The sequence below is a fragment of the Delphinus delphis genome, chromosome 5 (genome assembly GCF_949987515.2).
Source record: "Delphinus delphis chromosome 5, mDelDel1.2, whole genome shotgun sequence".
Classification (NCBI taxonomy): domain Eukaryota; kingdom Metazoa; phylum Chordata; class Mammalia; order Artiodactyla; family Delphinidae; genus Delphinus; species Delphinus delphis.
In genome coordinates, this window is record NC_082687.1 from 50,663,141 (window position 1) to 50,690,272 (window position 27,132).

At 40.5% G+C, this 27,132-nt stretch overlaps 1 protein-coding gene across 4 annotated transcripts in view; it reads right to left on the bottom strand.

Moving 5' to 3' along the window:
- Positions 1–27,132, bottom strand: part of SLC4A4 (solute carrier family 4 member 4) — a 356,040-nt gene that overhangs the window by 265,687 nt on the left and 63,221 nt on the right. For all 4 annotated transcript variants that reach the window (XM_060012413.1, XM_060012412.2, XM_060012411.2 and 1 more), the window contains one exon: positions 18,888–19,067. In XM_060012413.1, the coding sequence (XP_059868396.1) occupies positions 18,888–19,067 (180 nt within the window). The remainder of the gene's footprint in view (positions 1–18,887; positions 19,068–27,132) is intronic.

The window sequence follows — 27,132 nt, forward strand, 5'->3', positions numbered from 1 at the left end:
CAATGAGCAACCTAGATGACACTTCCTGAGTTACTTAACCTCAGTGAGCCTCCCCTTCCTCATCTGCAAAATGGGAATAATAACGTACCTTCTTCATTGAGCTGCTGGAAGGACTAAAGAAGATAATGTATATAAAGTGCATAGTATTCAACAACAACAAATAACCATTATTCCAAGTTTAGGGAAACAGTCTCAAGCAGCAACAGAACACAACCTTGTCTACTACTCAGTACCAAATTCAAATGAGAGAAGTGATGTTTACAGAAGACGATCCTCCATTCTAGGTCTGCAGAACTTAACGATATACTTGCTTTTAGTTAACTTATCTCCGTAAAGCATTGTAAGAGCAAGATGGAGTGGGGAGAACGTGGGCTCTAGAATAAGCAAGGCTTGGGTCTCTCAAGTTTACCCCTTACTAGCTATGTGACTTCGAGGAAGTTATATAAATTCCTTGAGGCTGTTTCCTTATCATTAAATGGATATAATGATACGTTAAAGGACAGTTGCAATAATTAAGTCTTTATGAGGGTTAAATAAAGTAAGGCACACAGAGTCCCTAGTACTGTGCCCGCCACATAATAGGTACCCAACAAATGCCTGCCCTCTTGCAATGAATTTTGTGTCACTGCATAGTTATAAAATTTGGTTGAGAGCATTATCTTCAATTTTTCTTACTGCCCCTTACCTCAAGTGAAACGTTCCCTTTAGAATCCAATTCTACTAAAATCTTTGCTTCCCTTTAGCATACTTTTCCTCTTCTGACAAGAAATACCTAACTGATTGTGTCTCTCTTTTTAGCTGCCAGGAAGCTCAAAGACAAATTCTACTCCATGACAGTACTGGTCTAAGTGGTTCGGCATATTCTATGTTCTCCCTGGTTTGGGCATATATTTTCACCCATATTTAATTATTACAAGACACCTACATCTTCTGTAGAATGTGAGAAACTATTAACCAACCAACTAATTAATTCAGTCAGGAGGAAAATATTGATCTAAGTGTTAGGAAAAGGGCACCTGACTTGGGATATTCAAGACCTAACTACTCTTCACATTTATCCCCTCTCCTTGGGCAATTCATTTAACCTTTTGGATCTATAGTTTCTCATGTCAAGTAGGAATAATAATCTCTAAAGACCTCTCAGAATCATTTACATATTTAAGTGTGCTTTGTCACCTGTCAAGTGCTGTATAAGGTCAAGAATTATTATTTTCACAATCAAAGAAGAGGTGAATGTTCACATGAGTGAAGGTGTGCACATACGCTTGGACTCCAGTGCAGCACTGGGGACCCCTGCAGGCAAACTCGGAAGATGAGTAGCGATGGAGCTCCAAAGTAGCCACCATGCTATAGGCTCACTAGAACACTCTAGGAGAACTCTCTGAGAAGGAAGAGGCCTGATGGAAATGAATGTAAACACTTCAATGGACAATCCCAATTCAGTAACTATCTTAAGCCCATTTGTTGTTCGGGGGTCACTAACCTACGTTGATTTGCTTAAAGTACAGTGCAAATGAGACCATGGTTTGTTCCCCAGGAGCCCGTCGACCACACCCCTCACTCTCACCAGACTCATCACGGGAACAGGCTGTGGGTCACAAGGGGCTTATAATGTGGGAATCCCACATCTCTCCTTAATCCCCTACCAGCGACAGTGGACAGATCACATCAATGTCCCAAAGTACTCATACACTATTAATGTAATTCAAAGAGGGGGATTTTTTTAAAAAAAAGCTAAATTTGGGCTAGAATCAAGCAGCTCTTAATAACATGGAGGGTAGGTGTTTCTCCATTTTTAGAATAATTTGCTGATTTATTCCAAGGAGTTCAAATGTTCTCTCAGCATCTCTAAGTCTTTTATTCCAAAACCCCTCCCCCTCACTAATCACTTAGTGTAGCAGCTGCCTGCCCATGGAGGAGAGAGAGAAGGAAATTGCTGCAGAATGGCAGGTTGGAAAGATGATGAGGGAGGAGATGAAGTTGAAAGTCACAGGTTCACGTCCCAACTCCACTCCTTGTGAATGTGTGAATGTGATCAAGTCACTGAATGATAATAACTCATACACACTGAGCCTTATTACTTGCCAGTGCCCTTGGAGGGCCTCATACAGCAACCCAATGAGGTAGATACCTTTCTCACCTTATTGTATAGATTATAAAAGCTGAGATTTAGAAAAGTCAAGTGACTTGCCCTGCATCAAAAGGCTGGGAGGTAAGGCACGCTGCCATCTGAGCTCAAACTATGATTCCAAGCCCATGGTCTTAACCACTGTGCAATGCTGTTTTTTGTAAATCTTGCTTTTCTTCATCTGCAAGATAAGGGAATGATAAAACAGGCAGTAGATTTCTCACAAGGTTGTTACGAGGATCAAATATATGTACTCACGGAGGTGACAGCCCTTTATGAAGTCTAAAGTGCTATACAAATGTGACATGTTCCTGTTCAAGTCAGCATGCGTTTCCTAACACCAACTACTTCTAAGCAAGGCCAAAACGAAGTGACTTCTACATACATTCTGAACTCAGAAGAGAAACGACGACGACGACAAAAGATTTTTAAAAGGCATCTGTGAAAATGAGTGACTTCTGTGATAAGAGCAAAGACGGCCAAGCTGACGGGCAACGGGAAAAGCCCGTTCAGGATCTGCCCACGTCCTTCAGAAAGACACAACTATCGCCTAAACTGCTGGAATTTCAGTAGACAGTAGAAGCTATTCTACTGCAACGCTCATCCATCCATTGCCAAGGCAACCCACTTTCAAAAGGAGTTTTCTCCAGGCTTAAGTTGACTTTAGACCAGTCAGGTGGAAGGCAACTATTCATAGCTGTGATTTTCTAATTGTGAATATACCCCCCCCCAGCTTTGGAGAAATGAATAGCAGAATCCGCTGGGGCCTGACTGCACCCCATGAAGAAATGTGTCCTCATTCTTGGCCCAACAACTCCAAGGTCACAGTGGAATGATACAGTAGAAAGGGAGCCAGACCAGGGGTCCGAAGACCTCGTCCTAAGCCTGACCCTGTAACACAGGATGTGTGCCTTCGGGCAAGTTGGTAGCCTCTGGGAAGCTCTGATCAGTATCCCTAAGACAGAAATCATGCTTGGCTCTCAATGCATCAAGGGTTCTGGAACAACTGCACAGGGGTATAAAAGCCTCTCTAAGTTATATGGCACTACACAAAAATAAAATAGTTTGTAACATATAGTCAGCTCAGCTTCCTCAACTCTCCGAATGCCCTTTGAACTGCGCACAAGGGGCCCAGGGGAAACTTGCGATGCCATCTAAAATAACTTCGATGGAAAAATGCAACTTGGAGCAAAAGGGGAAAAAGCAAAGTGTAAAAAAACAGGAAAAGCACCATAAAAAATACATTCTGCTATAGTCAATGAGGCCCTCCTGGGACCTTTTCTGATTTCTTTTTAGGGAAGACACACATTTCCTGATCACAGACTTTGAAAGTACAATCGACAAAAATATACTGATGTACTTAGTACATGAAAGTTTCAAAATTCCTCTGGCCAAACAAAATCTCACTCACATCAGAAATTTCTCTTCCTGCCCTGGGTATGACAGAATAAGCTAATAAACCAAAACCATGGCATTAATCGTCACGGTAAGATACCATTCTACACTCTGGTGACAGATGTAAGTCACTCTGGAAGGAAATCATTGAGTAAGCAGAAGCACCTGACCCCGTCATTCGATCCTCCTTCTCTTCCTTATATCATGTGAGTCAGATAGAAAAGGCATATGTATGAGTTAAAGTCAATGTTCCTGATACTTTCCCCAGAATGGTTTGCCCCTCCACCCTTCTACACTCTAAACTGTAGAACTGGTATCCTCAGGGGATGATCCTGACTGCCCGTAGAGTCTTATTACGTCAAAATGGACTGTCATGGAGCCACTAGAGAAGGTAGGAACGCACCTCTCCTGTGAAGGCCGAAAGCTTTTGCTGAGACTCACTAGTGGCTCAAAAACAAATGCTTTATTTGACACACTGATACAGGAGGAAGCAATATTCGCAGAAAAGAAAGTAACAGCACGTAAACAGAAGTCAGATGTGATTCAGTAGACAAAACAGCATTGGGGGAAAAAAACATGATGTCGGAAAACAAAACATTCTATTGAAACTCAGATAAAAAAAATTGATGCTTTCATTTGTGCGTTTGACATTTTATATGCTTAATCATTAACCTGAAACTGGTACCTTTTATTTTCTCAAATATTAGTCAAAGGAAATGGAATTATTTTCTAGATGGAAGTTTTCTCAGTGAGGCATTCCCATGCTCAGGCAGTGTTGATGGTATGTCTTTTTTTTTTTTAATTTTTGCTTTAATGATCTCTGCTTTTTTAAAAAGAGTTTTGTTAAAATATAACTCATATAGCATACAACTCACCCATTTAAAGTATTCAATTTGATGTTTTTTTTAGCACATTCACAGAGTTGTACAACTATCACCACAATCAAATTTAGAACTGATTTTGATCACCCCAAAAAGAAACGTCATGCTTATTAGCACTCATTCTCTTTTTTTCTCCCAACTCCCAGTCCCTGGCAACCACTAATCTACTTTCTTTATAGAGTTGGATGGCATGTCTTAAACAAGAGTGTTTATGTTCACTGTGCTTCTTCCTAGCACAGAGCCTGATTTTGTCTTTTTACCTGCAGTGTTCTTCTCTTCAAACTTCACCAATTTTTTTTCTTTCTCATCCTTTAGATCTCAACTCACTATTGAGATCCCACTATTATCACCGTGGGCCACACTCCACCACAGCACTTACCATAGGTGCAATTTAACATTTATTCGTATGGTATTTGATTAGTAAGTGTCTCTCCCAACAGACTACAAGCTCCCTAAGGGCAGGAAGTGTCTTTAATTTTGTTCATCATCATATCTCCAGCATCTAGCACCATACTTAGTACACAGTAGACCTTCAATAAATATTCTGGATGAAGGGGTAGATGGATGAATGAGGCATCTCATCCTTCCTGACACTGATGTGATCCTGGGGGTTTACTGAGAGACTCTCCCTACAGGTCTCAGTACTGAATAACTTTTCCATGACTTCATTTGTTCAGAAGGAACAAAACTTGGAGCGCTAAAGATTTCCCAGAGCAGGGAAGCTGAGTAACATTTTATACTAAAGTTGCCTGAGACCAAAATATTTTCAAAACATGCAACCAAGATAACTGACCAAATTTTAAAACTTTAAAATTAAAAAAAAATTTTTAAAGAACAAAGAAATGAATGATAAAGTGACAGATAAGAGATTTCAACATACGATAAACAGGTTCACATTTCACCCAGAAAGGAAAACTACCTGTGTCCACTGCAAAATCTAGTCATATTACCCATTGCATGTCAATTTTAGCTACTTTATAGTTTGTTTTGTGTACTTTCTTAAATAATAAATGTAACTACTTAGAAAATCAGTAATAAAAAGATGCACAATATGACTTCTGATTCTAAGCCAAGATTTCTGGATTAAACATGTAGGATTTAAAGGGAGAAAAGGAAAGGCTACTTCATCTATTTTGCTTAAGTTCTTAATCACTCTGTAGCGAAAGAATAATAAAGAATCGATACTGACAATGCAAACTGAACTTGGATGTGTACAATGACTTTTAGCTCTCATTCACTCTAGCTAGAAGCTGTGAAAAACTCTGATCTAACATTCTACCTAGTCACGTTAGTACAATGGTTAAGAACCTTTGCCTAGAGTCAGAGAAACAAACACCAGTGCCCCAGCAATGCCACTTGCCAACCATGTAATGTCAGGTGAGTCACTCACCTCTGTGTCCCTAACCCTGAAAATGAGGACATTAACCTCAGAGGGCTTTGATGAGGAAAACTAAGATTACAATTTCTAGGTACTGGCAGAGTACACAGACCAGATCTTGTGTCCAATAAATGTTAATTGTTATTATTATCAGCAACATTTTATCAACAAAATTCAAGTCACCTTAAATAATGAGATTTATTCTCATTACTTCTCACAGCTCTCCTTCATAAGAAGAGAGTGAAAGGACAGGTAGACATATAAACAGACCAACCTAGAAAATATGAGGGGCTGCTCAGGCTCACCAGCAATAATGACAAAGTTAAGAGATTCCAGGTCTTACTTCCTCTAAGTAAAAACACATTTTTTACCGTTTATGGAATAAATAATGGAACTAAAATATTCATTCACCAATATTCATTCAAATATGTGTCAGCCACCCATCCTTTTCCATTAGGAAACATGCATTTCTCCAAGTACCACCCAGTTCACTTAAGCTTACATCTCATTGGTCAGGACTAAGTCACATGCCCCCCCCACCCCACCCACAAGAGAACCTGGGAAACCAATGTTTTCAGCTGCCACACTGCTGTCATGAACAAAACTGGGTTCTGAGGATAAAGAAGAAGAGAATGGATATTAGACAGTCTACTAAGCAGAGTCTCCTAAAATGGACTTTCATGCTCGTTTAAGTACAGAAATATGATGACCACATTCTTTCCTTCTAAAGAGGGAAGGGGTCTTTTGGTAGAAGCCCCTCAGCTTGTTTACCCTCCATGCTGGTCCATTCCTGGGTGAAGGAGCAGTGAAACCTAACCAGTTCCTCACTCCTCTCCCCTACCATCCTGACATTCCTGATGCTCCAAGGCTCAATTCAAGTGCTCCTTCCTCTGTGAGGCCTTCTCCCACACCCCCTGCCAAACCTAGGCATTTTCCTTGATGCCCTCATACCACCTTGTGTATAGCTCTACTATAGCAATTACCATAGTCTCTGCAATTTGTCTGATTTGTGTCATTTTCTCCACTTAACTGTCAGGTTTCTTTATGAAATTTTCATCTCTGCAGGCCCAGTGCCCAAGTCTATGCCTAAAAAGAAGAAAAGAAGAAGTACTCCCTAAATATTCCTTGGATTGGATCAAAATGGATTAAATTGAATTGACTTGCACTGCACTGCACTGAAGGCTCAGGGATCTGGCTGCAACTCTTTTCTCACCCTGCTGTGGTGGCTCACGGGGTGCCTGCCCCAGAACCAGGAAGGTTGATGACAAGCTTACAAGCTTATGGTTCATACAAATAGATCATGTCTCAATGAGATCATGCATTAGCTTGGCTTGCTGGCCAAAAAGGAGAGTCAAAAAACAGTTACATTAGCTTATTTCCTCTCAGGGGAACTGTGGAGAAAGGAGTAAAAGTCACTGTTTACCAAACAAAAGGCTGAGAAAACATTTTTTCATTTAAGACTATGACAAATTAGTGAAAGTGACAAAAATAAATAAAAACCTACCACATACTCCAAAAGTTGCACAACTGCCTAAAAGCCAAACTGTAATTGTAAATGTGCTGGCATTTGGCACAGAGATCAGGATTTCAAGGAAGCGAGCCACTCTTTTATGAACACTACTAAACTGAAATGTCACAAGCAGCTTTTGATTAAACTATGATTGTCACAGTATATAGGAATGAACTAACATATGGTGTTTTTAAAATAAACTACTAACCACATCCAGTGGTTTCAATTAAAGAATGGTTCATTGCTTACAAAAATTCCCCTAGATCCAGCTGTCTGCCAAAAAAGTCCCATTGCCTCACTGAATTTCCACTGTCATCAGGCAGATTACTAAAGGGCCAGTCTTGGATTTGATGTGGACACTCAGGGTAACCTCTGTAGAAAGTACTTTCCCCCAGCTTTGTCTTGTGGCTGAACAAATCCTGGGGGTAATCTCCTATAAGGAGTACAAGTTGAATTGCAGTTATATTACATGGCCTACTAGAAGAAATAGAGAATACTTAAAAGAATTTTTTAGAATGCTAAATAAGGTTATACCATAGTGTTCTGGAATTTTTAAAAAATAATAATTAAAAAGTATTAAGAAGAGGACTAGTAAGCTGTAACACCCAAGTTCCTGATAGAAGGAACATCTCAGAGATGACTCTAAAACCAATACAAGGAAGTAATGTAAATAGATGAATGACAGGAAGCTAGTTAGAGAATCACTGTCATCATTTCATAATCATGAAAAACTATCCCTGGGGAATTAAAGGTAAGGCAGGTAGAGGCCACTTGGAACTTGTTTGAGGAGAGCATGTGGAGACCTGGTCCTGCTAAGAAATGGGGTTCTATTTTGAGGGGTGAGATGTTAGCCTCTGGCACTCACCCAGTGATCTTTCTGTTCTTTGGTCTCACTGCCTTTCTCAAGAGTAAGGGTCCCTCCACGTTCTCTCCTCCTCAGAATTCGTCATCGCCTCTCTCTCCTTACCTTCAGTGCCACTCATGTGCTTTCTTCCTCTATCCCTACGACTGGCCAAAATGTAGAACTCAATGACATTTTAAAAAATCAATTGTTATTTAAAATAAATACAAACTTCACGTTGGTTTTTCTTCTTATACATTGCCCTTGACTGATCTCTTTTTCGTCTAAACTAGTGTGAGCCTTCTATTAAAATAAGGTTCTCCACGCCTTCTATTAAAATAAGGTTCTCCACACCCACTCTTAAAGGCAGTACATTCTCTCCACCTGCCAGACAAGGAAAGCATCTCTGTCACTTCTACTGTATATAAAATATGCAAAGCAGATCCTCAAATTTATCCCATTATATTCACCACTTAGATGTCTTTACAAATGTCAGAAACAATCATAAAATAATAGAATAAAAGGAGCTTAAAGAGAATGTGTCATAAACGTATTTCCAGTCCATTTCATAGAGGAAAAAAAATCTATAAACCTTCCAAGTTTGGTTCAAGCATGCAAATAATAGCTCAAAAAAAGTTTCCTCAAGCCACACACATCTGATCTAAATGAGTGGCCAGTGGAACACCAGTTATCCACCTCCAGCCCTTCTTAACTACAGTATCTTTTGCTCAAAATCTATATTTAAAACTTGGAGGAACAAGGGAGAGTATTAGCTGTTTCTGGGTGTGGACATCAATAAAACAATAATCCAAAAATCTTTTTGAAATTCTTTGCTTGTTTGTTTCCTTGGTTTTTGTCTGTTTGGGGAATTCAGCAGTTTCACAAGCAGTAACAAAGTAGAGTCAAAGCACTGACAGGATTTTAGAGTTGCTCATGCATGCATTCTGGATACTGGGTAAATCTGCAGTGAATTTCTAGTTAAAGAAATTGCTATCCCCATGACTTGGTAACAGAAATCACCCTATTTTCTGCTGAAAACAGCTTCAGTTTTGAACAAACACAACTTGCTATATGGTCCACATGTTTATTGGAAATTTGCATCCAGAGGTCACATTTTTCCATTACACCTAAGTTATTCCTTCCCAAAGCCTCGTAAATGAAGCAGAATCAATGAAATATAATTGCTTTCTCTGTGGCCCTTGTGGCAAAATTTGGTAACAGACAAAGGATAACTTTAATACAAATTGATGGATCACAGTGAAACAGCTACCAGAAGTGGCTTCTAAGGGTATTGAGTAAATCCTGCTTTTTTAAAAAATGGAATTCTGCTTAATTGGCAAATAGCAGAAGAATAAAAAATTTCAGGGATGCTCTTGTTTCAAAAACATTACATCATAATTCTGAGAAGGATGTACAAAGGTCACCTAAGTTCATCTCTGCAGCAACATGGACTACTCTGTTTATCCATAATAAACATACATAACAATTCTTAAAATTCTCTATGTAAGACACTCCACAAACAGCCTTGGTGACATCAAGTGATTAACAAATCTCACTATCATAAGTAACCTCTTTTATACACTATCCTCACTCAGCACAGCGGAATATGAACCGCAAACAGTCATGCAGAGGCAAGCTTACTCCAATTCAACATGTTAATATGGTTCTTTAGTGAAATGTCATCTAAAATAATATTTTGCATTCTTGCATTGACATGCGTATCTTCACACATTTTAATACTTTCTCATGAGAAAAAGTACGTGCAGGGTAGCACTTTTATTTCTGTTTCGAAAACATGAACAATTTCTATTTTATTTACGTGCTAATTAATCATTGCAAAACAAAGCTGTAGAACTATATAGCATGAGAAAAATTACTTTTCTCTCTTTTCATTTCACCATTATTCAACTCACCCTCTTACACAACTCTGGTGATTTCTATTTTAATCACATTTCAATAAGATTTAGGTGGGGGGGTAGTATTTTTTTTAACTAAGGTCGTTGTTAATACTAAATAATTACATAACCTTTCCTCTTCAGTTTTTATTTCTCAGACACAGCAGAATATTTTAAACTAACTGGTAATTTCTAGACATTTTATTTGTGCATCCACTCAAAGGATATGCTATTTCAGAACATGACTCAAAATAAGTACGAAATATTGCTCCTGCCCGTGAGGCTCTAATGATATGGCTGGAGAGCCGACACACAGCTGAATGAAAGAGGTTAAGTCAACACTTGAAGCATCACAGGCCTAAGTACCAGAATATGTAATGTACTTGTAAAATAACATAAAATACTTGCCACAGGAGTTCAAAAACTGGGAAAGTCATTATGAGTGGGTGTAAATGCTCTCTTTAGGACCTTGCTGAAACAGAAGTAACCTATAATTTTCATTAAACTATTGAAAAAAGTAGAGGAAACTCCATTACATTCTCAATTTCTTTTTAAATGTCTATGGACCCCAAGTGAGGAACCTGCTTTCAGTAATGAGGAGCATTAGAAGGTTTTTTTTTATTACCATTATTGTTTGTTTATTTAAAGAGAGACTAGATGGAAGGGACATTTTAGATACCTGGAAGCCTTGTCAGAAATAACTCCCTCCTAGGGAATTCCCTGGCAGTCCAGGGGTTGCGAGATACCTGGAAGCCTTGTCAGAAATAACTCCCTTCTAGGGAATTCCCTGGCAGTCCAGGGGGTTGCAACTCTGTGCTTCCACTGCAGGGGGCATGGGCTCAATCCCTGGTTGGGGAACTAATATCCCACATGCCATGTGACACCCCCCAAAAAAAGAACAGTGCATTTTGACAGTATGGAGGTTCCTTAAAACACTAAAAACAGAATTACCATATGATCCAGCAATCCCACTACTGGGCATATACCCTGAGAAAAACATAATTCAAAAAGACACAGCACCCCAATGTTCACTGCAGCACTATTTACAATAGCCAGGTCATGGAAGCAACCTAAATGTCCATCGACAGACAAATGGATAAAGAAGATGTGGTACATATATACAATAGAATATTACTCAGTCATAAAAATGAATGAAATTGGGTCATTTGTAGAGACGTGGATGGACCTAGAGACTGTCATACAGAGTGAAGTAAGTCAGAAAGAAAAACAAATATCGTAAATTAACACATATATGTGGAATCTAGAAATATGGTGCAGATGAACCGGTTTGCAAGGCAGAAACAGAGACAGAGATGTAGAGAACAAACGTATGGATACCCAGGGGGGAAAGTGGGAGGGTGAGGGGGGGATGAATTGGGAGATTGGGATTGACATATATACTCTATTATGTATACAATAGATAACTAAGAAGAACCTGCTGTATAGCACAGGGAAATCCACTTCACTGTACAGTAGAAACTAATACAACATTGTAAAACAGCTATACCCCAATAAAAAAAATTTTTTAATTAAGAAAAGAAATAACTCCCTTCTATTTCAAGTTAGACGCTAAAGTCAGAAAATCCAAATAAGAAGATAATGCCTTAGGAATTCAAAGGAAAGGGCAGACACAAGAGATACTTAGAAGGAAAAACCAATAGGACTCAGTGAGTGGCTGATTATGGGAGAAAAAGAATAGGGAAGAATCAAGAATTACTGAGATTTTGATTATACAGGTAAGAGGATGATGGGGACTCAGTGCTCACAACACCTCTATAGAAATGTGATGAAAAGTCAAGCAACACTCGCCATCCATGGGAAAGTTATTAAAAGAACCCAACATTCCTGCTTCCAGATTGTGGTCATGGAAGAATTCCAGAGAATTTATTTATAGAGTATACCCATGGTCCCCCATGGTCCCACATCCCAACTTCTGCATCAACAGTTCAAACCCATAAAGCCCTGAATCTAAATCCCTGGTATTAAGAACCCATATAGTCCTTTAAGAATCTTTTTTTTTTTCTGATACGAGAAATTTCCTGAACAGAATACCATTTCAAGAAGATCCCTACCAGTATCTTTCATTCTTTCACTGCATTCCAATCACACACATTCTCACACACATACCCACAAATACACTCACACCCCCAAGCTTCCAATCCTATCCTTGAACCCAAACCACAGGATGAGTCCTGCCTTCTGCTGAGGAAGTAATACCTGTGACAGATAGTCATTTACACCCCCTTCGCTTCTCTAGAGTATACTTCACATCTTAAATTCCATATACAGCTCTAGTTTTCCCCCATTTTCCACCTCAAGTCACAGTCTCTCTTTAGCCCTGAGTACCCCAGCACCTGGAGCACAGTGGAACCCTCTGAGGCCTCTTGAACTCATGAGTCACTATAAATAGCAGCAACATCAACTCTCCCATGACACACGTAAATGCACTATTCATAACATCTCACAGCATGATAAAATGAAATAACTATTGTAATAGAATAGGCAGAGGCAGCGAGAAATGACACCCTTCCATAGCGTAAAGGACTGCCACTTGGAGGCCACTTCAAGGTGATTTCAAGAGCACTGTGTTTCCAAAATGCAAGGCTCCCTAAGAGGTTTATATAGTTAACCAACTGGAGAAGGCAGAAGCGCTGTGACACAGTGCTCCTGTACTCGTCAGCATCACAGAGGAATAAACAGCAATTATTTGTACCACACAAAACACAACATTGTTGAGCCAGCCTTGTGCCACCAAAAACACAAGTATGCCAAACATTTTTCCTCTCTGCACAGCACTGCCTTTGAGTTGCTGATGCGTCCCACCCAACTGCCCTTCTTAACCAGATTAATTTCACTGAGAAACACAAAGAAAGAGCCAGAAAGGGATCCTTTTCAGGAAAGAAGGAACAGCCCATTTGCTTGCTGGGGCCCAGAAGTAGGAATTCCAACTGTTGACTGAAGTCAAGGGCACATTTGGTAAGCAGAGTCACTTGCTAGTGGCCCTATGTTACACAAAAGCACAGCACAATAGGTATCACCTCTGCCCCGTGAAAGTCTTATTTCCTTGGTCCTTTCACCTGCCAGCCAGCATCCAGCCTGTACCACTGGCAAGTTAAGAGACTTAGCTCTCCCAAAGATGCCTTTGGGAGCCAGGAGCCAAGCTGACAGCCAAAGCAAAGGAAGAACTAGTGGGATTTTATAGTAGAAAAGGCCAGAAGAGCTTAAAAAGCAGTGATTAATGTTCACAGGGAATTAATCTCTGCAAAGTTTTAGTCTGAAGCTTTGGCATTACCTGTGTAAAATGGATGGGAAAAGATGAGCTTGAAGAAAATGTTCAGAATAACCCAAGATAATAATTGCTAACCAGATACACTTCCCATTTAATACTCAGAGCACTATGAAGTAACCTCTGTCATTATTCCCTTTTTACAGGAAAGGAAACAGGAGCACAGAGAGCATAAGTATCTTGCCAAGGCCACGCTGCTGGTATGAGCTGGGATTCGAACTCTGTGTGGCTTGAATATGTGCTCCTAACTGATATGATACCCTACCTTTCCAGTAAAATTCCATCACAAGTGGCCCTTCTGAAAAGGCAAACTTTAAGTTTTCAATTACTTTTAAATACCAAAAGCCTTTGTTTCAGACCTAAAGATAAAGTACTTCCTCCTACGTACATAAGATGAAAGATAGAGAAGAGGATGAAAAAGATGGTATATTTCTACCTCCTTTCACATACATTCCAAAGACTCCCTTCTCTCCTACATACTGCTTCATTTGGGGGATACACAAATGGCATACCGAAAATTTTTAAAATCTTACTTTGTGATATCAGCATTAAGGGTCTTGCCTAAAAACATTTAAGAATCAAGAAAAAGTAGGAATGCGCCCAGAAGAATGAGGTCAGGTGTGGGGAGGGCGCAGGGGTGTGTGTGCGCTGGGAAAAGAGGAAGTCAAATGACAAAACCCCAAATAATCTTGGCTCTTATGAAAAGGTACTCTGTTCATTTCCCCGGAAGCACCGAACAAAATCAGCTGCCCATTTCTCTGCTTCAGTTTCCTGACTATAACTGGATCACCAACGGGCATCCATTGTTCCAGGCTCACAGAACAATGTTCACTAGCATAAATGCATCAGTTCTGGTACACATCCAAAGAGCTAAGAAAGAATACCACAAGACTGAATGAGTGTCTGTGTGCGCATACCCAGGGACCAGATTCCACCACGGGCAAGACATAGGTGTGCGAGGCAGTTAGCACCGCCCAGCGCCGATGCATGTGCAAGCTTGTCAAGAGATATACTACACATCAGACCACTATGCTGAACAGGATGTTCTGCTTGTAGCTCTGTTTCCCAACATTCTACACATCTTCAGAGTCTCTGCAGTCACAGAGCAGCCTGTGATTCCCCCATAAGCATCCCAGGGCACTAACAAAACGCAAAGCGCACAGGTCAGAACCATCGATGGAAGGTCGCTGCACTGTGTTTGCAGAGCCTAGCTCATCCAGGACCACCTTCCCACCCAGAATGGGCAACCCTCAGAGGATGGCAGCTGCTAACTTAGGGGGAAAAAAAGTGCATGGTGGGGGAGGCGAAAGGATTATTTTTAAGGAAGAGCACAATCTAGCTTTTCTCTCCACCACCTACTCCACACACCACCTCCTCGTTCCCTTGTCTCTCCTCCTGCCTGCTCTTCCATTTCACTTGTCTCCCCCAGCCTCTCTCCCCATTACTCGTGTACCACACTTCTCACATGTGCTTTCTTCTCTGTGTCCCAAGCTGAGACACCAGCTCGGACACCACACTGAGAAGAGCAGCTGTGTGAGGACTCAGAGCTGCCACTGAGCTCGGAGGGGAAACGAGGGTGGCTAGCCTCCTCCTCAAAGCTCCAGATGCATGAGATTCAAAATGTGCATCCACTCTTTAGAAGCCCTGTCTTGAGACCAGAGCCACAGAGAAGGGAAAAAAGCATCTGTGTTATAAGTTCAATGAACCCGTTAATTATGTCATCTTCCTAATGTGCCTAAATACTGGAGGATATTTGGCTTACGTCTTGTTATAAACGTCCTTTACTATTCATTCTGTGCCTCCTTAATATGGCTTCTGAAGCTGAGCTGCCATTCTTGTCCGGAAGAGTAAGCATTTTTTTTTGCAGTACGCGGGCCTCTCACTGCTGTGGCCTCTCCCGTTGCGGGGCACAGGCTCCGGACGCGCAGGCTCAGTGGCCATGGCTCACGGGCCCAGCCGCTCCGTGGCATGTGGGATCTTCCCGGACCAGGGCACGAACCCGTGTCCCCTGCATCGGCAGGCGGACTCTCAACCACTGCACCACAAGGGAAGCCCCGGAATAGTAAGCATTTTTAAATGTATGGGATGAATCCACGTGCTCTGTGGATCAATCCCTTCCATCACCTGTGGGTGACGAGCAACTCAACACACTCAGGAGTCGTGTACCCAGACCAAAGTACCACTTTAGCAATAGTTCAAATAATGAGGCACTTCCCAAAGTAGCGTAATTAAAAGTTAGGACCAGACTGAAATGGCAAGAGAAAAAGGCAGAGCAGGGAAATATAAAAGATCATGGGTGAGGATTAAAAACCAGAAAATCAACTGGATCTTTACGTATAATGTGGGAAATAGACCAACAGAAGTAATGTCTTCCGCTGTAGTAATCAACTGCTCTTCAATAAGCATTTATTAGGCACATATATACTATGTACCAGACACTGTACTAGGTGCCAGAGATAACATAGGTGAACAAAACAAACCTGATCCTAGCTCTCAGGGAGCTTACGATGTACCATCAGCACAAGACAAAACTGTAGGCTAACAAAGTCCCAAAGTGAAACATGTATTATGAAGGAAAGAGATAAGAAGTGAGGGGGGCTAACACTGGAGAACCTACGTCAGAGAGAGCAGTAGGGAAAGGCCTCTCTGAAGAGACCAAACTTTAAAGCTGGAACATAAAGGGAGAGAAAAGCTAACCGGGGCCAGAATGAGTGACCATTCCAGAAAGATGGGATTGCATGAGCAAAGGTCCTAAGGCAGAAAAGGTTTGGGCACCACTGAAAAAAATCACTGTGGCTGAATTAAAGTGAACAAGGAGCAAATAACACAAAGGACTCTGGTGAGACACAGTGGGCCCTAACGCCCAACCGAGATTTCATTCTAAGGAGTGAATGGCATGACCCAATTTAAACTTCATGATGATCACTGCTGCCACTGTGTGGGAAGAGACTTGAAAGGCGGAGTCTGTTGCAGTTGCCTTAAGCAAGAAATAAGGATTCCCCGGACCACAATGTGGCAGCCAAACCAAAAAAGAGTAGACAGATTCAGACATATTTTAGAAGTAGAACCAACAGAAGTCATTGATGGATTGCATATGGAGGTGACAGCAAGGAAAAAAAATCAGAGATGATTCTCATCAAGTTACTCTATTTCCATGTGGGCTTCTTCAGAAGTTACAAGCATGACCTGCTACAATGCCAGGCCCTTGCAAGAATCTAGTCTAGAGGACCTGGTATGTCTGTAAACATAAGTTAACTCAAAAACCCAAGATCCAAGAACAACATAAACTGGGTGGGGCTGTTCCTGACAGACAGTAATGGCAGGTATTTCAGTGAGTTTTCCCATAAGAATTTTATCTTCATGTTGGTGTCAGAGCCCTGTAGCTTCCCCCAAATCACAGATTTAAATGTCTTTCCATATCTGAGCACAACAATCTTAAGTAGAATTGCACCAGATAAACCAGCAACCAATCTCGTTAGTCTCCATGATAAGCAGTGGAGAAAATACGGTAATTTCTAAGAGGATCTTCATGTCAAATTGGATGCCTCATGTCAAATATGTCACAGACATATGACAGCATAACTTAGTGACTAGCAGAAAGTAACAACTATAAAATACAAATTTATAAATCATTTATTATCATTGTCCTTAACAATGATGTCTCCACAGGATCGCTTCAGAAACCAAGTATACAACCCAATCCAGTACTCCCCAGGGAGGAGACCTCTGAGGGTAAAGAGAATGAACTGCCTTCCTTATTTTACATGTTGTACTCAAACTCGTCCCCCAAATGCCACAGAAAGCCACAGGACCCCCGTGGGAGAGACAGGTTCAGTCTCAGTACCTTTCTGACCTGTTTATTCACTATTACCTACTTGAGTATTACTGGCATTGTTTCCACTGCCCTTCCTAAAAAGCTATTACATAATTATCATCTCAAAATCCCTTGGTCCATTTGTGTAGGTGAGCGTCTCTTTCCTTTTTAGTATTTATAGTGATGATGCACTCTTGTTCTTAAATTGCAGAATGAGAGATTATGAGAGAGAGAGAGGGAGACAGAGAGAGACAGAGAGACAGATCACACACACGCACACAGTGGAGACGCACCTCTGATTCTGGCTTAGGCCTTGCCAAAACAGATAGCAAATGGAGATAAATAGTAGTAATTTATTTGGAAAGGGATGTTATCTTTTGTTCCTCCAGACTATTAACTGTGGACTTTTCTGGCTGCATTTCAAGGAGTTTGCTTGAGACAGACCCCATTTTTTTAGTCAACATATGAACAGTTCCTTTCAGAAAGGCTCTCCCCCGACATTCCAGTGAAAAGCACAGAACTCTTGCCTCCTGCCCTCTGGTCCCATCTAAGTCTTACATTTATTCCAACACTTTAAAATTTTAATTTAGTGGAACATCTCCAAACTGTCCTCAAAACTTTCCCCTTCAATTTGGTGGTCCACCTGATGGCTCCTCTCAGCATAAGTGCCTCTCTAGCTGCTAAGCCACCTGTTCAACTCCAGGAGAGAGACTATAAAAAAAAAATTCACAGATCCACACCACTACACTTCACACCCTCTTTAATTTAACTCTGTAAATTCACTTTTCAACACATCTGAGCTGCTAATTCTAATTTGGCCTCTCATCACCTGCAAAGACTGAACTGGATCTTTATCTCCACCACCCATAATAAAGCGTTTTATTGCAGGTTCCAGACTTCTGCAAGTGTAGCAAAGAGAGGGAGAACTGTGCTGAGAGCTCTGCCAACATGAAAAGCTGTCACTATGTAACTCCTGTTGGGGAATCTTCCCAAATTGGCATATGTTTCTACTGCTTCTCCCTTCTACAGCATATATTCATGTTCCCTTCAGCCACAAAGCTGCCCAGATAGCCAAACGTTCTCCATATCAAAAGGAACCAAAGCAAGAGACACATACACCTAAACACACATCCACCCTAGCGCTTGAATCCAAGGATGTGCTTTGACCTCCTGCTATTCTGTTCCTAATAACACCTCTATCCAAAGTATGATATCTAATAGGTTCAACCTTTCAAGAGCTGTGTCACTCTATATCCTTCTCTGATTTTCAGGATGCTTTCCCACTATTCCTTTTTAAATCAACCTGGCTAAATGTCACCTATATTCCTATAAATGTCATATATATACATACATATATATATATATAGATAGATAGATATTTCTCATCTTGACCTACTATCTTAATAGAACCTATTTCTAAGCAGGAACAATCCAAAAATTTCTTGAAGAATCTCCCAGTTACTGTTGATAACTGCAGTTAAATGCCATCTATAACATTCTGTCCTCCTTCACTAGTCAAAACACACAACCACGCCTAAACTCTGTCCCATCTTTTCTGACCAGCTCAGAATGTTACCAGATCTCCTCCTAGACCAACCTGCTGGGACAAGAAAAGCCTCTCCAGAGACATTACGCTTCAGAGGGCACCACTCCAGTATCGCTGCGTCCCTCCCTGTTAGCCACAAGATCTTGACACGTGTCTTTCCCCAGGCTGCGGGAGTGAAGCAGAGAGAGGCACCCACACCCAGGGAGTACTCACTGAGAGGCTTTAGGATGCTGCTACTGGACTCATCCGCGTTCTCCACGTCGGACTTGTCAGAGTAGTTCTCAGAGATTCTCTCCTTTTCCTTCTTTTCTCTGTGCCCTGCCTTTCTCTTGTGACGTCTCCTTCTCCTGTAGCTCTTTGGCACATGGACCCCGATGTAGATGGTGTGGTGGCCTGAGGAAGGTACACAAATCACCAGTCATTTCAACTCACAGTCTCCGCTGCACAGAAATTGCACAAGACCCACAGGTCAGAAAAAAATGTCTATGAATTCAACACTACCATTCCATATTTCACAAATAAACCGGAAAAATAAAATCTTCTCCCAATTTTCATTGCACTAGACTGTAAATCGACCTGTTGGTTGGCACTAGGATTCAGTGACGGTGGGCTCTAATTCTATCCAGAGAGACCTCTTTGTTTAGGAAAGTCAAAGAATACTGAACCGGAAATCAGGAATCCTTGATTCTGGTCATACCTCTGCCATCAATGAGCTATCTGACCTTGAGCCTGTCCCTTAGCCATTCCAGGCCTCAATCTCATCATTCATATAAAGAGAGGCTTAAATTGGGTAATCCCTAGAGGCCCTTCCAGTGTTAACTTTCCTGGAATCTGTGATTATACTGAACACAGTGATGAAAAAGGAGCTCTTGGAACTGTAGGGGGGGCGGGGGTAGGGGGGAGATCTAACTCAAAGGTCAAGAGGTCATTCTGCGGGGTATAAGGTTTTACACTAAAACTTTTTTTACCCAATCAGCAGAATAGAGACTTAGAACTGGGACAAACTAAGAAAAAATAAGACATACTTGGAGAGAAAATTTTAGAAATACTCAAATGTTCACACTAGGAAACAGCTAAAATGAATGTCAGCTACAGTGCCATTCTCATTTTTCTTTTTTCGTTTGCAAAAGTTTCTAAAAACTGGTTGTTGCAGTGATAAAAATAAACCCAGCCCAGTAAAGATTGCCTTGAAGAGAAGGGCATGAGGAAAAAAGATTGTGAAATGCTTTTAGTTCTCTAGATGGAAGGAGCTGCAAAACTGACAAGTGGTATTATTTTTACAAAATCTGATAAGACAGAAAAAAAAGGGAACTCAAAGTTCTACATTTTTTTTTTAATTGGAAAACTTTTACTTTCACTTTATATACGGTCTAACTTCTGAATGCGGGAACCACCATTTCGGAAGTAATGTGAAAACTTTTTTTTTTTTGAATTGCAAATAGGAATTGCAAAAAAGATGAGATAATCTACGGATTTCCTTTCCCATTCTGGCATTATTCCTTGATGACCACTTTACAGTGCTGCACACAATATCACACACCCACATGCAATACACATACATGCAAATGTCTGATGTAAATGTTGTGAATTCCTTTCCAGGGTAACTCATCAGGCATATCTAAAAACACCATAATCCACAGGGTTGTTCCCTTAAACTGGAAGGATTAAAACAATTATATCAAGAAAGAGGTTCCAACCAAGGAATGCAGAACCCTAGGTTAATGGGTAAGCATTCAAAAGAAAATATCTCATACTTGGAATGAAGTTGGAGGCATCTACATAAAACATGAAGCACCAGCCCCCCGCACACACACAGATATGCACACAAACACACAGACACACACGCCAACTCAACTACTAAAAAGCACAGTGAAATTCTCCTCACAGAATGTGTGCCAATGAGAAATTTATCATGTCTAACCATTTACAAGCAAATTGTTCTCATGGGAAAACTATATTATACTAGGAAGTAGGAAATGTCTCAGAAACAATGTGAATTAAGAAACAGTGTCAATTGTTTCCTGCCCTCCAGTTACTGAGGGAGTCCTGCAGCTTTATCTCAAGTCACACAATATATGTAAGCAAAGCCAACCAATTTCTTCAGTAAATCAAACTCTGAAAGCTTGATTGCCTTCGTTCAAGAAATAGGAAAACATCATGAAAAAAACTAAGAGGTTGAAAAAAACTTTTTTAACCTGTCACATTAAACATTTTCTTATTTTGTTATACAGCAGAAACTAACACACCATTGTAAAGAATTATACTCCAAAAAGATGTTCAAAAACATATTTTCTTATTAAAAAATGGTAACCAAGCAAAAAAAAAAATGTAGTGGCTAAGCTACATGAGTCAAATTGATGTTACACAGAAAGATTTTTTTAATATATTTACACAAATCTGCATAGTATATTTGATAAATCATTTAAAAGACAGTTTACATGGGCTGATAAGATTTTAAGGTAAGATTTCTGGCTATAAAGTGTTGTTGTCAACCCAACAAAAGAGTTGGGACGATTCAGAAGGTGAGTTTTCAAAGCCCAGGAGAGAAAGGTACCTTACCTTCAGAAACCTAACTGGAGTCGTCGTCACCATAAAAATGGTGCCACTGTATACGCATCATGATCACAGGCCTCCTCCCTGCCTTAGGAATAAGATTCAGCTTATCCCCATCTCCTCCTGCCCCCCCCTCAGATGCTCCCCCAACCCCGCCGACTTTCCCACAGGTGGGGAAGTTTCAGACACGATGCTGCACCATGAAGCCCAGGTACCAAGAGTGAATATGGTTCCTTTTAAGACAGCCCGGGGCTTCCCTGGTGGCGCAGTGGTTGAGAGTCCACCTGCCGATGCAGTGGACACGGGTTCGTGCCCCAGTCCGGGAAGATCCCACATACTGTGGAGCGGCTGGGCCCGTGAGCCATGGCCGCTGGGCCTGCGCGTCCGGAACCCATGCTCCGCAACGGGAGAGGCCACAACAGTGAGAGGCCAGCGTACCGCAAAAAAAGAAAAAAAAAAAGCCCCTATTTCAGACATTTTTATCAGCTTTATTAAGGTATAATTCTTCACATACCATAAAATTCACTCATTTTAAGGGTTCATATTCAATGACTTTTAGTATATTTACAGCGTTGGGAAACATCACCATAATCCAATTTCAGAACCTGTCGACCGAGCCAAAAAGATCCCTCATGCTCATCTGCAGTCACTCTCTGTTCCCCCTTCCCACTCCTATCCCTTACTAACACTCTTAGGCTTTTTTTTTTAATTTTTTTTTCCCTTTGCGATACGCGGGCCTCTCACTGTTGTGGCCTCTCCCGTTGCGGAGCACAGGCTCCGGACGCGCAGGCTCAGCGGCCATAGCTCACGGGCCCAGCCGCTCCGCGGCATGTGGGATCTTCCCGGACCGGGGCATGAACCCGTGTTCCCTGCAACGGCAGGCGGACTCTCAACCACTGCGCCAGCAGGGAAGCCCTCTTAGGCGTTTTTTTATACTCTCAGTGATGGCCTCTGGGAAGCTACAATTCTCTGGTAACCACACGGCTATGAATTTTGGGGGGGGATCCTTACAGCACAGTAAAATAGAATACGTCTTGGGTGAGGAAGCTCTCGCTTTCCAAGAGCTGCCAAACGAAACCAGGGCACTGAGATGAGCAATTCAAAATGCAAAGCATTTTCCTTTTCCTCTCGTACATTACTGGTAACTACATTTTCCTTTTCTGTCTTCGTTCAGATAAAGGAAAAGGAACGGGGTCCTGAGGTTAAACAAGCCTTTAGGACCTCAGAGACAGTGTTTGTGTTTCATCAATTACTTCTCAACCTCTTTTCATTTCAGCTTCTTTGCCCACCAGAAGAGAGGAAGGCAGCCTCACTCTGGTGACTGGGGGAAAGGCATGCTTTCTCAAAATGATGACCAAATCGTTCATAAGCTGTATGTGCTAAGTACCAAAAATACCAGAAATAAAATAAGCTGGAATGAAAGCATTCTTACCACCTCCACAAAATACCTGTCTTTAGAGTCAACAGAAGCAGCATTACTGATTTAAAAAAAAAAATGCTATTGTTGATAAGAATATCATAGGTGATCTCAGTACTTATTTTCATTAAAATATCTTTACCTCTCTCAGAGATAAGCCATGAAGATTGATGGCTATTTTTAAAATTACAACTCCCCAAATGACACCAAGCAGTGGAAGGTGTAGTATTATTTTACATGTAAAATGCAAAGGAGAAACTTGATAGACAAGATTTCTAATTCAGCAAGAGTCTACAAAACAGTAAGATGCTCAGAGAATCAGGGACGATTACCTGCTTAATTTATGAGTGAATTTTAGGCGCAAAAGAAAAAAAATTCTCTGGTAGAAATGTCAGTAAAAACTGCTTCCAAAGATAATGTAAAAAGAAGAAGGAGCAAAAAAAAAATTTTAATAGGTAGAATTCAAAAGGAAATGGTGATTGTTTTAAATGTTATTAAAATAAAGGTTACATTCTTGCTACTCAAAATTTTGTAAAGTAAAACTACTGGAATCTACATTTGACAGTGTTCTCTTAGGTGTGAGTCAAAGGGCGTTCAGTCCTTGATTTGGCAGTGGCCTCAGTAACATGTGTTCAAATAAATACCCCACATGCCTTTCTCTGACAGATGGTGCAAGTTCCCAACAAACTCTAAATGTCTTGGGAATATCTCACAATCCATCCACAGCCAGTACTACTGGGAAGAAAACATGGCTTTCCTGGTTATCTCTGACCATCAGAAATCATCACTAGGTGATCCCTGTTTCTTCCATCCTCACGTGCTCCACCTCAGGTGAAAGCAGAAGTCCTGCCATGTTATCATGTCCACTTCTCCCAATTCCTAAAATATTTCTAAACTAACAGCACTGAGAGCTGCTATCATGATTTCAGGCCACCAGAGAACTTTTACAGCTAGTAACTCTGTAGCCATTCACGTTAAAGAGGCTTTCACATATACCCACTTCCCTACCAATGATGATTTAGGACTTTGTAGAATTAAACCCATCAAATGAGCCAAACTAAAATTTTTGCAGTGGACTGAGTGGTTAACAACATATGCCTCTCTATGCAGGATAGATCATTAGCTCCTTTAGGAAACATGGTGCTGTGTTTATACACACAGATGATAGCAGCCATTTATGGAATTCTTACAAATATGCCAGGTTCTGGCTAGGTCTCCTACTTCTATTGCCTCGTGCAATCCTCACAACTGCACGAATTAAATACTGTCATTATCCCCATTGTACAGGCAAAGAAACCAAGGTTCAGGGAAGTCAAGGATATTGTCACCAGCTAACCCATAAAATCCCACAGGAGAAATATCTCTCAGGTCTCAACATCAAGAAGAGTGAGTGCTTCATTACTGCTTTGGTGGTGCTTTGTTTGTTTTTAGGGTGGTTTTTTTTGGTAATGTACACTATATTTACACTACCTTATAATTGACTGTGTTTCCTTCCTCATGCTGAAATAGAAGAGACAAATCTCGGGCCAACCGGTAGTAGGTAGACAGAGTTTCGCGACGTGAATTTTAAACATGAACCTTGCTATTCCAACTTTTTACCCGTTATTTTCCCTTCACATTAAACCTTTTTGGAATAAAGCAGTATGTAAATATTTTTTAAGACCTGAGATGTCAGTACTGGGGGTAGAAGCTGTGGATGGCTGGGGGTGGCTGTGAGGGAAGGTAGATTTCTAGGCAGAGATTCTACTTGTCCTCTGGTGATCATTTAGCTACAGTTAAATCTATAGGCCTAAATCTCTGCCCAGAAATCTACCTTCCCTCACAGCCACCCCCAGCCTCCTACAGAACTTCTCTAATACTGAGGGATGTTCCCAATTTGATTTTTATCCACATTGTTGCTCTTTCTATAATCAATGGAATTTCTGTTCTCTCCAGTTCGAAGCAAAGATTCCATGACACTTGGCACTTTACATCATTCTTTCAGAACTAATCAGCAATATTCCACAAATATAAATTAAATTCTGCCTTCTTTGGCTTATCTAAAGAACAAAATTGAGTTATTTGTAGTGAGGTGGATGGACCTAGAGTCTGTCATACAGAGTGAAGTAAAAGAGAAAAACAAATACCGTATGCTAACACATATATATGGAATCTAAAAAAAAAAAAAAATGAAATAAAGATGCAGACCTACTAGAGAACAGACTTGAGGACACGGGGAGGGGGAAGGGTAAGCTGGGACAAAGTGAGAGAGTGGCATGGACATATATACACTACCAAACGTAAAATAGATAGCTAGTGGGAAGCAGCCGCATAGCACAGGGAGATCAGCTCGGTGCTTTGTGACCACCTAGAGGGGTGGGATAGGGAGGGTGGGAGGGAGGAAGATGCAAGAGGGAAGAGATATGAGGATATGTGTATATGTATAGCTGATTCACTTTGTTATAAAGCAGAAACTAACACCCCACTGTAAAGCAATTATACTCCAATAAAGATGTTAAAAAAAAAGAGAGAAGAAGAAAAAATAATGATAATTTAAAAAATAAAGTAACCTGGTCTTATGCCAAGCCGCCTAAAACACGTTGTAGCTATTGCCGAGGGGGATATAGGGGAGGGAGGCAAATTTAAGAGATATGTATTATTTCTTTTCAATTATGAAAAGAACACTGTTGGAAGAGGAGGCAAAGACCCTGGGTGAGTGATAGATTATTAAAAAGATGTTGTGAAGACTTTACTTCTTGGACCAAAACGAATCATGAAGGTTTTTTAGAAGTACATGCATAAGAAACCTTAAACAGAATCACAGTATCAAGTCCAGATGCCACAGACGTTGTGTGTTTGGCACTTTATATAATAAGAAATAGATCAGTATGTCTAATCCTAAATACTTTAATAAATAAATTGCTACTGTATTACTCACAAACCCATAAGAGTGTCCATAACCAGTTCTATTAAGAAATAATCATAGCAACACTGCTAATTTACTTGAGCATAAATACCAGTTCATGAAAAGAAAACTCACTTTGAAAGGCATGATGTAATTTTGCAGTTAACAGAGGGTAAGTCAGCCCTTGGTTAGATGTTTGCATGAGGGTACACACTTCAAACTGACACCACTACTCAGGACAACAGATGATTTTTATTTCTGTATTTTGGATAGGGGCAACTTTTCACATAGAAAAAAAAATAATAATGCATGTGTTTATTAATAGGCAATTGCATGCTACATATGTAATCTATTTATAGACCATTTTGAATGCTGATTAGTAATCTATTTTATTATTAATGCTACCAATTACACTTAGGAGCAGGCATGCAAGTAAATAAATAGTAAAAGTGATGAAAAACAGGGAAATACTTTTCTTCCCACTGAACTGCATGGGAATTTTGTTCACTGAAAGCCTCCCAGAAATCCTTAAGGCAACTTGGGGTTCCCCCAAGCAAGACTGATAAGAAATCTTAGCTTGTTACCTGGTGTTTACTGAGCACAGTACTTTTAATATTTAATATTTGATGCTGATAATCACGATGATGATAACAATCTCTAGGCAAGAACAAACAGCACAAGGAAAAGGTCTCAAACAGGAGATGAGCTTATGGTGACTTAGCGAAATTCTCGTCCTAAAGGACAAGCTAAAGCTCAGGAAACTTCTGCACCTGCCTTATAAGTGCTCATTTTTAGCAAAACAGTCCTAATCACAGTGTTTAGGTAAAGGTGAGGACCCTATGACCACACACTGAAGTTAAGTTTCCATTACAGCTTCCATTATTAATAGCTGATAACAGAAGCTAAACTAACCAGCACTGTGTGAAGTCTGAATTAGTGAGTGTTTTTTTAAAGAAATGCAACCTTATTATACTCAGTGGTCATTCATTATTTGAAGGTATCTAGGCCAGAACAACCACTTGAAGGCAGTACAGGAACCTACCTTGATGAATAAACAGGACTAAAAATCACCTTATATCATTTATAAACTGCAGCTCCTGAAGTGCTCCACAATCAATAAAAAGCTGCTTCTCCAAAGTAATTTTAACTTTGCTCTAGCAAAACCTCTTTTATATTCATACCTGTAGATATAAAATACCTATATTTATACCTACGGCTATACATTTATATTGAGATTTATATATATATTATATTATGTTCTATTATATATATATATAATCTCTATGTATAGAGATAGAGAGTTAGGCATTTTTAAGGACAATCCGAATCCAATAGTGTCAATAAAGTGTCTTTTCCAATGTGTCTGGTGCACAAAGGTAAGTGTTGTTCTTATATCTCCCTCCTATTTCCAAAGGGGAAGAAACAAAGTACTATTTCTCCTCCTTCCCACTCCCCTTGAGCCCGGATAATAACTTGTGAACACGCTCTGTTCTCCAGCTAAGGCACTCCGGAACACTCACTCTGCGCAGGACAAAATAGCCACCTTTAGATCAAGTCTAACTCGTCCCTCAGCTGTTTTTTAGTCATTATGCAGAGCTTAACTG